This window comes from Oryctolagus cuniculus, chromosome 12 (genome assembly GCF_051225735.1).
Source record: "Oryctolagus cuniculus isolate XC-2025 breed Fujian yellow rabbit chromosome 12, ASM5122573v1, whole genome shotgun sequence".
Taxonomy (NCBI): domain Eukaryota; kingdom Metazoa; phylum Chordata; class Mammalia; order Lagomorpha; family Leporidae; genus Oryctolagus; species Oryctolagus cuniculus.
The window spans coordinates 101,489,449-101,501,934 of NC_142878.1; the positions used below are offsets into that span (position 1 = coordinate 101,489,449).

Sequence of the window (12,486 nt, forward strand, 5' to 3'; positions counted from 1 at the left end):
CAAACCCATCCTAGGACCCCGCTATAGACCCCAAGTCCTGGGCAGCCAGGGGTCCCAATATGCTCAGGCCAGGAGAGCAAGGTGGTCCCAGCATCACGGATGGGTTCTGGGAGGGGGACTTCCATCAGCCCCTTGCTGATCCCCCTGCCCCCTCCCAGGGGCCCAGAGCCAGCCTTGGTTTGACCACTTAGTCACGCTGGATAACTACTCGTCTTGTGGACCGTACAGTAAGGGACCTGGCCTCTGCCGTGGGGTTTCATTAAAACACTAAATTCTGTTTATCTGTTTAATTGAACAAATATTTATTAAGCACCTACGTGGAGCCAGGCATGGGGCCAGGCAGCCTCACTGAGTGCTGCTCCCACAGCACAGCATCTGCTCAGTTAAAACGAAGAGAAGAAACATTGTCGCAACCACGCAAACTGGGGCGCAAGGTGGCCCGGGGTGGCGGGGGTGCAGGCGACCCCCATGCCCACAGATGCACCTGCCAGAAACTCATTTTCTTGCTCTGGCTTCCAGTCTCTGCTGGAAACTTGTCTGAGAGGCAAGAGGTGTCCTCTGGGCGCCCGGGGACGGGGAGCCTGGCGGACACCCACACCCTCTGAACGCTACTCAGTTAACAGGGGCAAAACGGCCTGGCGCCGAGGCTTACCGGTCATCGGATTACAAAACAAGGTTTTCGGTTCGTATGGTTGCAACAGCCCTTAGAAAAGATAGAAACACCCCTACCCTGACTGCGTAGACGTGTAAGGTAGACCTAGTTCTGGTTCCTGAGTCAGAATCTTCCAGCTGTCCGCAACCTCACAAGGCCAGAGAAGCGAGAGGAGACTTCTATCCTGCAGAGGAGCGAGTGGACGGCACAGCCGGCGTGGAAACACGACCCCACCCCCACGCCCAGGACGCCGGCCCGGCCCTACTTGCTCTCCCGCGCACACACGCGCGCGCACCGCACTGCACCGCACCACACTGGGGATGCACGGGCGGGTGGGCGGGCGGCCCTAGTTGTCCGTGCCCAGCTTGGACAGGCCCCTGCGGAAGTCGTGTAGGTCGTCTATCTTGCCGTCCAACACCTCCAGGAAGCTCTTCAACTCCACCTTAAGGTGGCGCTGCCGGTACTTGCTCTCCTCAATGTCTGTCTTCAGGGACCGCACTTTGTCCTCCAGGTTCTGGTTGTCTCTCTCGGCCGCCTAGCGGAACAGAAGGGAGAAGGGTCTGGAAGGGTCTGGACGGGAGCCGTCGGTCTGCTGAAACCTGCTACTGCTCTCAGACTCGCGGGCCTGGGCCGGGCTCCATGGCACCGCCCTGGAGCGGCACGTGTGTGCCCTCCCCTCCTGGCAGAGGGGCCGGCAGGCCAAGGGGGCTCTGACACTCTGCCTGAGAACCAAGCCCCGACGCCAGACATGGCCTGTTCAGAGTCCAGCCTGAGAGACCTCACCCCGCAGGGACCTGACAGCCGGCACGCAGAGTGACCCTGCAGCCCCTCTCTGAGAGAGAGGCACAGAACTCAGGGACACGGTGGCCATGGAGCTGAGCCCCCCCCCCCACCAGGGAAGCCATCCATGAACTCCCCAAGGCAGGATGGCTGCGAGTCCCTCCCAACAGGGACTGTTTGGGACACAGGCACTCAGGGAGAGCCTGGAAACCCTCATTAGTGGGTCAGCAATGTGAGGTCAGCGGGGGAGGCCTGCCCAAGGCCAGTGCCGCCCAGGGGCACCTGCTACGGAGTGGCTGAGGTGGGCTTGCTCCCAGCCCTTCTCCACTCCACTGTGGTTCTGGAGGGGCTTTGGTGAGCGGGAAGTCAGTTGCCCACCCTATGCTTATGCACAAGACCTGAAAAATCCAAAAGAGAGACGCAGCCAGGCCGGCCCCAGGGGCCAGGGATGGCGAAGAGTGGTGGCACCTGGCAGGCAGCTGCCGTGGGCCTCTTAGGAACGGAAGCTCGCAAGGTGGCGGTGGGAGGGAGCAGAGGACTCCGCCTCCCCCTCGGAGGCAGGACAGACGGCGCCCACTCACCTCCAACTTCTCCGAGACATAGTCACACTCCGACATGAGCTGCGGGATGATTTCGCTTTGTTTCCGGAGATCTTTCAACTCCTACGGGAGACAGGCATTGGAAGCAGACGTCAGTCAAGGCACAAGTGAGATGCGGGCTTGCCAACCGCGCTGGCTCTCGGAACCTGCGCCGTCTGCGCGTCAATGACAGCAGTGACCCTGCTGACCGGACCCATTTCCATTTCCATGAACTTGATAACCACAAGGAGGCCTCTGCTCTGGTGCTGGCGCCGTGCGTGGTGTGGCTGTCACCCACCCGGGCGTCCAGGCGGCTGCGGGGTGGACGTGTGCCCCAGGCTCCCTGCAGTGGAGACCCCAGCGCCCCCGCCTCCACCACCCCAGGGAGGCGGTCACTCACCGTCTCCTTCTCCCGCAGCTCGGTCTCCAGCTCCTCGATCCTGCTCCTCAGCTCCGTGTTTTTCTCCCGCTCCTTGTTGATCTCACTGCACTGTTCCTGCAACTCCTCCAGCTTGGACAAACAGCGCGCATCAGAGCCGGCCGCCGGGCCACGGCAGCCGCCCGCCAACGCGGCCACCAGGGCTGGGGCCGGCCTTCCCGCAGACCACACATGGACACGCTCACACACTGCCCTCTGTGGCTGGGAACCCTGGACGCGGGGCGGGGGGGGGGGGTCTGCTCGCACCCTGGGGCGCCCTCCCTGGCCACGGAGGGGAGCAGCGTCAGGTCTGCAGAGCAGGGGCCAGATGTCTCCGGCACGCATCTCGTCTCCCCAGAACGCTGCGAGTGATTGATTCTGTTTCATCTCAGAGTTCACAGCACAGGGGACAGGATGACATTTGAGATGCTGGACTCTCAAGGGGCCCCCTTCCTCCCCGAGACAGACCCCTCACAAGGGGCTCCCATGGGGGAATGAGAATACAGAGAGGCGCGAGGAGGCCCCCGCCAGCACTGCCGTCAGCCGTGAGCCTCTCTGGGGGGAGACAGACAGGATGTGTGTGCAGAGCGCACGGCAGGAGGGACCACTGGGAAAGATAAAAGCCCCCACGCACAGCCCTCGACGTGAGGGTGCAGAGCAGCTGCGCCCACCTCAGGGTCTGGACCCCCGCCCAGAGCGGCTGCACCTTCACCAACTCCCACCTGCAGCCCCCCGGAAGCCCACACTCCCCCAAGGGAGCCAGTTTGGGGGATGCTCCCCTACTGTTTGGTTCTCATGCTCAGCCCAAAGCCAGCGACTCAGCTCTTGGCTTGAGGAAAGAAAGGGCAATTGGTCCCTTGGGCAGGCGGCTGTGCCAGGCCAGGGGCGGGATGCAGTGGAGTCAGCCGTGCGCCCGGGGCCCTGACTGGCTTTAAGACAGGGAAAATGCCACAAGGCAGTGCCCCGTGTCACAGGCACGAAAGAAGACAGCAAGAAAGAAACCAGGGATGACGGGGGTCAAAGTGGGCGACACCAACCATCCTGACCGCCACGGGTCCCCTGAAGCCACGGAGCAGCTTCCAGGACCCTGAGGGGGCAGGAGCAGCCTCAACCGGGGAGTCTCTGGCCCCCCTGAACTGCCTCAGCCACCCCACAGGGCCTCATAGGAGGAGGCAGACTGGCCCCAGGACTGGGTGGGAGAGGAAGGGCACAGGGCAGCGGTCAGAGCTCACGCAAGCCCCACATTCCTTTTCTTGCCTCCAAATATACACCCCTAGACACGCTGATGTGAACGGGGCAGGCTTTCTGGGCAAACACTCGCCGTCTCCCAAATCCAGCAGGGGATTTGGACAAGTCTTGGGAACTGTGTGTTAGGAGAACACTGCACATGGACTGCAAAAATCTTTGTACCAAAATACACTTATCTTTTCATTCCACTTTTTGCAAACTTTTTGGAGTCTTTGTATTTTCTCCCCAACCCTCAGGGGTCCCTGTCCCATTGAAGACACCTGTGTCCCACATCAGAGTGCCTGGGTTCGAGCCCCAGCTCCAGTCCCTGACTCCAGCCAATGCAGACACTGGGAGGCAGTGGGGGTGACTCAAGACGTTGGGTTCCTGCCACCCATGTGGGGGACCTGGAGGGAGTGCCTAGCTCTCTGCTCTGGCCTTAGTCTAACCCTGGTCACTGCAGGCATTTGGGGAGTGATCCAGCAGATGGGAGCTTTCTCTCTCTCTCTCTCAAACCCCCAAATAAATTTTTAAAAACCCAACCACTTAGGTCAGTAGAAGTAATACATCAGGGATATCCATGGTTAAACTCCTCCTAAGACAGGGAGACGGAGAATGACAGAAGGGGAGAGGCAGCAAGTCTTCCTCCTGTCCGCAGGGATGGGGGACAGGAGACAAAGGCCCAGGGTGGCCCCAGCTCCACTGCTGTCATGGCTGGCTTTGGGGCCCTTCCTCCCGCTGCCTGCTGTCCCCCATGGCCGCCTGGGGTCCCCGCAGCCCACCTTGGCGCGGAGCCGGTCATTCTCATCACGGCAGATGGAGAACTGCCTCTTCCACTGCTCCACGCTGGCCGCCGACTCCTGCAGCGCCGTGGTCAGCCGCGCGTTGCTCTCCCGCAGGGTCTGCAGCTCCATCTCCCATTTCTTCACGTTGGCGGCGCTGCGTGCAGGGGGCAGGTGGGGGACCGGGATGGTGGGTGTGGGCTGCCCTGCTGTGCCATCAGGCCACCTGCAGCCCGCCCTGGGGGCACCCCTTCCCTCTCCCACCCCACTGACTGGTGGGCCTGCTGCATGGACTGAGCCCTAGGGGACTGGCACCGCGCCAGCGGGACCACATCACGGCACTGGGCATTGTTCTTAAATAAGTGCCTCCTGCCCCATCGACCGCCGGCCATGGGACCCTCCCACCCTGTTCTTTCCTGACCTGAGCTTCAAGCACAGAGGCCCTGAATGGCTGGGTGACTGCAGCCTCTGAGAATCAATAGCAGCCACGGACAGCTCTCCGGAGCCAGGAAGCCTTCCCATGATCCCTTGCGCTAACTTGTGTGTCCTTGTCCCCACCTCAGAGCCTTTATGAATCCTGGTTTGAGGGCTTGGGGACACAGGAGACAGTGACCAGTGATGGGGGTTAGATCCGCCGGGGGCAGAACGGGGGTTCTGGCCGCGGTGCGTGGGAGCCTGGCTGACCCATGCTACGCCAGACTCAGCGTTGCTGTCACCACAAAGGTCTTGGGTCTTTGATTCTGAGGTCTGTGAGGAAGAAATCAAAACCCTACCAGCCACCAGTTCCCTGCCAGCCCTCCTTCAGTCTCCTGGCTTTGGGCCCACAGATGTGGGGTCTTCAAAAAGCTGGTGGAAAACAGTTATTACGGGTGCTGGTTCGAGTCCCGGCTGGATCACTTCTGATCCAGCTCCCTGCTAATGCACCTGGGAAAGCAGTGGAAGACGGCCCAAGTGCTTGGGCCCCTGTATCTGCGTGGGAGACCCAGAAGAAACTCCTGGCTCCTGGCTTCGGATCATCCCAGCTCTGGCTGTTATGGCCATTTGGGGAGTGAACCAGCAGATGGAAGCTCTCTCTCTCTGTAACTCTGCCTTTCAAATAAATAAACCTTAAAAAAAAAAAAAGCTATTAGAAAAACCACTATGCTTGCATCTCAACAACTGTTTTGCACCAAAATCAATTTTTTTAAATTCCCTTTTTTCCATGAACTTTTGCCAAGCGTCCACAAATAAGCAGCGCTGGTTGTTACTTGAGGTGACAAGACAGAGCTGCACAGGACAAACGCATTGGGCTTCTGCCTGGCTGTGGGGAGCCTATTTCCTAAAGGCTCTTACATTTTTTTGAGTCAGTGCAATAGTGCCTGAACAAACTGTTATCTTTCATGTCACAACCTTACAAGGGTGCAGGAATGGGGCTGGCCAAAAAGAAAAAAAAAAAAAGAAAAAAAAAAAAAAAAAGCCTTCCGTTCCAAACACTAGGGAGTGAAACAAAATAGCAGAATGCTATTATGGGAGGAACTTCAGAGCTGATCACTGGGGACTTGAGCTGATTTAGGGAAACAGCCTCACGTCCACCCCTGTAATTCAGTTGCTCATTAAAGGCGGATTGGAAGACATTTTATTTTTAGGGGTGAAATATTTTCATCCGAGCGGCTCCGTCTGACTCTAAACATCCAAAAATAGACCTCGCCTGCTGAAGACGAGAGGGGTCACAGCTTCGTCCTCTGCAGTGCACCTGACAGAGACACGCAGTCCACAGGCAGGGGGCCCCTCGAGTCCCAGGTGCAGGCCCGCTGACTGGGGGAGGTGGCATCCACCCTGCGCTGGCACCAGCTTTGGAAAGTGAGAACAAATGGCAAGTGCAGTTTGAGCCTGGGACTCAGTTTCCTGGTCTGTGAAATGGGGCCATTTCATTTCAACATGTTGGCTCCTGTTGCAGTCTGAACGCTGTGTCCGGTCCCAGTGCCTCCAGGGAAACCCCACTCTGCAAGGTGATGGGCTCAGAAGGGGGTCTTGGGGGGGGCGGGGATTAGAATTGGATGAAGTCCTTATGAATGGGATTAATGTCTTCAGAGGTGTCCCTAGAGGGCTGGGTCTCTGTCCCCAGCGCATGAGGTCACAGTGAGGAGACTGTGGTCCACGAACCAGGACACGCCCTCGCCTGCTGCCTGGATCCGGGACCTGAGCCTGCAGGAGTGAGGACTAAGGGCAGGCTGTTTTAGTCCCTCAGCCTGCTCTGTGCCTGCAGCCGGGCCGGCTGAGTGATTTTTTATTTTTATTTTTATTTATTTATTTTTTTGACAGGCAGAGTGGACAGTGAGAGAGAGAGAGAGACAGAGAGAAAGGTCTTCCTTTTGCCGTTGGTTCACCCTCCAATGGCCACCGCGGCCAGCGCACCGCGCTGATCCGAAGGCAGGAGCCAGGCACTTCTCCTGGTCTCCCATGGGGTGCAGGGCCCAAGCACTTGGGCCATCCTCCACTGCACTCCCGGGCCACAGCAGAGAGCTGGCCTGGAAGAGGGGCAACCGGGACAGAATCTGGCGCCCCGACCGGGACTAGAACCCGGTGTGCTGGCGCCGCTAGGCCGAGGATTAGCCTAGTGAGCTGTGGCCCCAGCCACCGGCTGAGTGATGTGTCTCCACAGCAGGAAGCGGAGGCGGTCAGCTCCTCTGCCGGAGAGAGCAGGGCGAGCCGGCCACACCAAGGCCAGCCCGGCGTCCAGGGGAGGGCCGCGTTCTCCTGGCACAGATGCACGAGCGCTGTGGGTGCGGTGCCGCCCGCAGCAGGACGGGCGGGTGTGGTATTTCATCCATGAAGCCTCGCGGTAGGACGGCTCCGTTTGCTAAACAACTGCACTGGGGTCCCCGACGCCCTCCCCGAGTTGGTCCCACACAGGGCGCTCAGGCAGTGCAGCTGAATTCATTCCTGGGCATCTCGTGCGCCATCTTCTTCAACCACACACCCGACCTGAGGCTTTTGCTATATAAAAAAGCTGGCGATTTTGTGTGATCTCCCATCATTTCTTGGGTTTTGCGATGCCCTCCTTGGGTGTGTGGGACCTCATCTTTATCCTATGCGAGTCGATGATGGATTCAGCTCCTTAGACACCAAAGTGGAAGCAAAAGGAGGTACCACAGGCCGGCGCCGCGGCTCACTAGGCTAATCCTCTGCCTTGCGGCACCGGCACACCGGGTTCTAGTCCCGGTCGGGGCGCCGGATTCTGTCCCGGTTGCCCCTCTTCCAGGCCAGCTCTCTGCTGTGGCCAGGGAGTATAGTGGAGGATGGCCCAAGTGCTTGGGCCCTGCACCCCATGGGAGACCAGGAGAAGCACCTGGCTCCTGCCTTCGGATCAGCGCGGTGCGCCGGCCGCGGCGGCCATTGGAGGGTGAACCAACGGCAAAGGAAGACCTTTCTCTCTCTCTCTCTCACTGTCCACTCTGCCTGTCAAAAAAAAAAAAAAAAAAAAAAAAAAGGAGGTACCACGTGCTCCTCACACACTCCTGGACTGCATGCTTGCACACAACACGCGCACACTAGCATGCTCTCATGAACACACGCTAGCCTGCTCACGTGAACCTGCTCAGGCTAGCATGCGCACATAAACATGCTCACACATTAGCATGCTCCCATGAACACACGGTAGTGTGCTCACATGAACACGCTCACACATTAGCATGCTCCCATGAACACACGGTAGTGTGCTCACATGAACTTGCTCAAACACACACCAGCATACTCACATGAACATGCTCACATTAGCAGGCTAACATGAACACAGTCACACTAGTGTGCTTGCATAAACATGCTCAAACACACATTAGCACGCTCACATGAACACACGGTAGCGTGCTCACATGAACACGCTCACACATTAGCACGCTCACGTGAACACACGGTAGCGTGCTCACATGAACACGCTCACGCATTAGCACGCTCACGTGAACACACGGTAGCGTGCTCACATGAACACGCTCACGCATTAGCACGCTCACGTGAACACACGGTAGCGTGCTCACATGAACACGCTCACACATTAGCACACTCACATGAACACACGGTAGTGTGCTCACATGAACACGCTCACACATTAGCACGCTCACATGAACACACTCACACTAGTGTGCTCATATGAACTTGCTCAAACACATAATAGCACACACACATGCTCACATGAGCACGCTCACAAGAACACACTCACACTAGTGTGTGCACATGAACATGCTCACACATGAGCACACTCACATAAACCTGCTCACACTCGTGTGCTCACATGAACCCACTCACACGTGCTCACATTAGCACGCTCACACGAACATGCTCACACACGCGAGTACTCTCACATGAACACTCACACTAGCATTGTTGCACTAACAAGGTCATGCTCACACAGACACACACGTGCATGGTCAGAGAGAGCAGGGCCGTGCAGCTGGTGCGCCTGCATCGACCAGGAGACAAGACGGGATGCTCCATGTAGTACCCAGTTTTCTCTCCCCACTTCCTGGTCCCTGCTCAGCAGGGAGGCCCCAGGGCAGCGGGGAAGACAGGATGGATTTTAAACACCCCTCACCTCTGCGTCAATGCAATCTTCAACTTGTCATTCTCAGACTTGAGGTGTGCGTCGGCCGGCCCGGCGTGAGAGGCCTTCTCGTCGTCCGTCCCATTGACGCTGGATGCCTGGGTGGGAGACGGGGTTTCACGGCCAGATCCCTGGTCGAATGCATTCTCTCCACACGCTACTGCTCGCCCTCTACTGCAGGGCACCAGGCAGTGACGACAGGTCATGTGTGCAGACGCCCCAGCCCACCCAACCAGAGCCCACGGGGACCAACACTTGGAGAAGACCAACACAGACCATCTGCACCCAAAGTCCCCTCCACCCCATCCCCGGCAGAGGGGTGGGCATCTGGTCTGTGCACCTGCCTGGAGAGAGCACACCTGGGACCATTGCTGAAACCCGGGCTCACAGGTATGTCAGGTGTCACGGCTGAGATGGGAGGAGGAGCTGTTACACAAGCCAGAGACCAGGACCCGCAGGGGAGACAGAGGACAAAGCAGCACAAGCTGAGAACACTGAGAAATCCTGGGGCTGGGCCAGGTGCGTGGAGCAGTGGCTAAGACTCCAGTATCCCACACCAGAGTGCCTGGGTTCAGCGCCCAGCTCCGAGCCGGCTCCCCACTCCAGCTCCCTGCTGATGCAGACCCTGGGAGGCAGCGGTGATGGCTCAAGTCGTTGGGTTCCTGCCACCCATGTGGGAGACCAAACTGTATCCCTGGCTTGGGCCCCAACCACTATGGGCATTTGCAGAGTGAAACAGAGGAGCTCTGTCTGCCTTGTCTGTTTCTCTCCCTAGCTCTCAAATAAATAACTTATAAAAAAATATCCTGGGGCTACAGAGAGCCAGATCAACACACTCATTTGACAACCAGGAACCAGAGAAGGAGATTTCTTGGTTCCATCGCTATTTAGCATTATTCTGAAAAACCCAAGGAAACTTCTAGAATCAGTCACCCCATGAGGGGGTGAAACCTTCTTCTGGTCTTGAGTAAGAATTCAGCCCTTAGTTAGCCTCCAGCAGGCAAAGGGAGGCACCATGAAGAGCATGAGGCATCAATTTGACTAACTTTAAATTTTTACATTGCAAAAAAAAAAAAATAAAAATTCCCATACAAAATTAAAATGCAAACACAAACCTGGAGGGAATATAGGCAGCAGATATTAAAGAAACAAGATGTTGGTATCTCTCCTAGATTGAAAAAACTCTCAGAGGTCTCATCTGTCAGAGCACATGGAAACATTGATGGAGGCAGTGACAAGGTGTATGGAATTTGCTTTCCAACACGAGGAGGGGCGGGGGAGGGAAGACGTAACAGGTGGTCACAGCTGCCTCCTCCTCAGGGCTGGCCCGCGTGCACAGGGAGGCTCAGCACAATGGTACAATATACCTAACTCCGCCTTGTTCTGCGTAGGCTGAAAGTGTCAGGATACAAAACAAAGCTCTCAGGAATCAACACAGTCAAGCAGGAATGATCCCGCAACAAAAGGAGACAATAGACAACTGATACTACAAAAGGAGCAATGAATCCAATCAATAAGCAGAAAATTTTCATCTCACTAGAAAGAAAGACAAAAGGAAAAAAAAATCTCCAATCAGATACATTTTTTTTTAATCTGTCAAATCAACAGAGCTTTGTTGATGAGGGTTTAGAAGAAAAAGGCTCATTCTAAAAGGCTGGTGGGAGTTAGAGCTGTACATTTCTGCAGGCCACGTTTGAGGTATGCATGAAATCCTTCCCAATGTCTGGACCTCAACCCAGCGATTTCAGGTCAAGAATGTATCCAGCAGAAGCCACTCGGTGCACAGAGAAGTGGAGAAGGTGCACCCCAGTGTTATGGCGCACCCCAGTGTTATTTATATACACCACAAAGGAGAAACAATGCAGGTGCCCCAAATTACAGCTCCGATACGAACCACTTCCGGAGTACGGTTTAGCCTGAAAACAGTTTTTTTTGTTTTTTTTTTTTGTTTGTTTGTTTGTTTGTTTTTTGACAGGCAGAGTGGACAGTGAGAGAGAGAGACAGAGAGAAAGGTCTTCCTTTGCCGGTGGTTCACCCTCCAATGGCTGCCATGGCCGGCGCGCTGCGGCTGGCGCACCGCGCTGATCCGATGGCAGGAGCCAGGACCAGGTGCTTTTTCCTGGTCTCCCATGGGGTGCAGGGCCCAAGCACCTGGGCCATCCTCCACTGCACTCCCGGGCCACAGCAGAGGGCTGGCCTGGAAGAGGGGCAACCGGGACAGAATCCGGCGCCCCGACCGGGACTAGAACCCGGTGTGCCGGCGCCGCAAGGCAGAGGATTACCCTAGTGAGCCGCAGCGCTGGCCCTGAAAACAGTTTTGAACAGGAATCTTTGAAACTGTGAGGAATTGATCACAACATTAATGGTTTAAAAAGGGCAACACTGGGCTGGCGCCGTGACACAGGGGGCTAAGCCTCGGCCTGTGCTGCCAGCATCCCATATGGGCACTGGGCTGTGTCCCTGCTGCCCCTCTTCCAGTCCAGCTCTCTGCTGTGGCCTGGGAGGGCAGTGGAGGATGGCCCAAGTGCTTGGTTCCTGCACCCCATGGGAGACCAGGAAGAAGATCTCAGCTTTTGTGGCCATTTGGGGGAGTGAACCAGTGGATGGAAGACCTCTCTCTCTCTCTCTGTCTCTCTCTCACACTCTACCACTCAAATAAATAAATAAATAAAATCTCCTTTCTAAAAAAAAGACAATATTGAAAATATACTGGAAAATCATACTAGAACGTGACACTCCAAAATACCAACACGACGCCTTTGAGTGCTGAGAAACAGGTGGCTCTCCTTCACTTCCTCTGCAGTGGGGTATGTTTTCCTTCTCACAACGAGCAAGTGTTCCCTTCGCAGTCACAAAAAATACCACACTGAGTGGCTTTATAATTGGGCTAATTCCAACTTTTTTTGGAAAACTGGCCAAAGTGTTCGTGCCCTAAGAGATTTGGGAAAACCAAGCAGTTGTGATTTCTAACAAAAAGAGAAAATTGTGTGATCATCTCTAGATCTGGGAAAGTACCAGAAAGAGTGACAAGGTTGGAGACAAAAAGTATTGCCTATCCTCAAACTCACATCCTGTTAGGTAGACTTGATTTTGTTAAGGTTCAAAATACCTGCGGGGAGGGCACTGTGGTGCAGAGGGGTAAGCCAGCATTTAGGATGTTGGCCTGCCATACCAGGGGGACGGGACGAGCTACTCCACTTCTTATCCAGATTCCTGCTAACGTGCACCCTGGAGGGCAGCAGATGACAGCCCGAGCACTTGAACTCCCGCCACCCACGTGGGAGACCTGGTTGGAGTTCTGGGCTCCTGGCTTCAGCCTGGCCCAGCCCTGGCTGTTGCAGGCATTTGGGGAGTGAACCAGCACATAGATCTCTCTCCCCTCCTCTCTTTGTCACTCTGCTTCTCAAATTAATAAATAAGCCTTACCAAAAACAAACAAACAAACAAACAAAAAACCTGAGAGGTTCATTTAA

General features: G+C 56.1%; 1 protein-coding gene across 1 annotated transcript in view; it reads right to left on the bottom strand.

The window, feature by feature from the left end:
- Nucleotides 1–277: 277 nt before the first annotated feature.
- Nucleotides 278–12,486, bottom strand: part of HOMER2 (homer scaffold protein 2) — a 94,434-nt gene continuing 82,225 nt past the window's right edge. The window contains exons 5-9 of the mRNA XM_051834264.3: nucleotides 9,005–9,111; nucleotides 4,438–4,594; nucleotides 2,411–2,521; nucleotides 2,014–2,094; nucleotides 278–1,187 (exon numbers count right to left, since the gene is read on the bottom strand). Coding sequence (XP_051690224.3) covers nucleotides 999–1,187; nucleotides 2,014–2,094; nucleotides 2,411–2,521; nucleotides 4,438–4,594; nucleotides 9,005–9,111 — 645 coding nt within the window. The 3' untranslated portion in view covers nucleotides 278–998. The remainder of the gene's footprint in view (nucleotides 1,188–2,013; nucleotides 2,095–2,410; nucleotides 2,522–4,437; nucleotides 4,595–9,004; nucleotides 9,112–12,486) is intronic.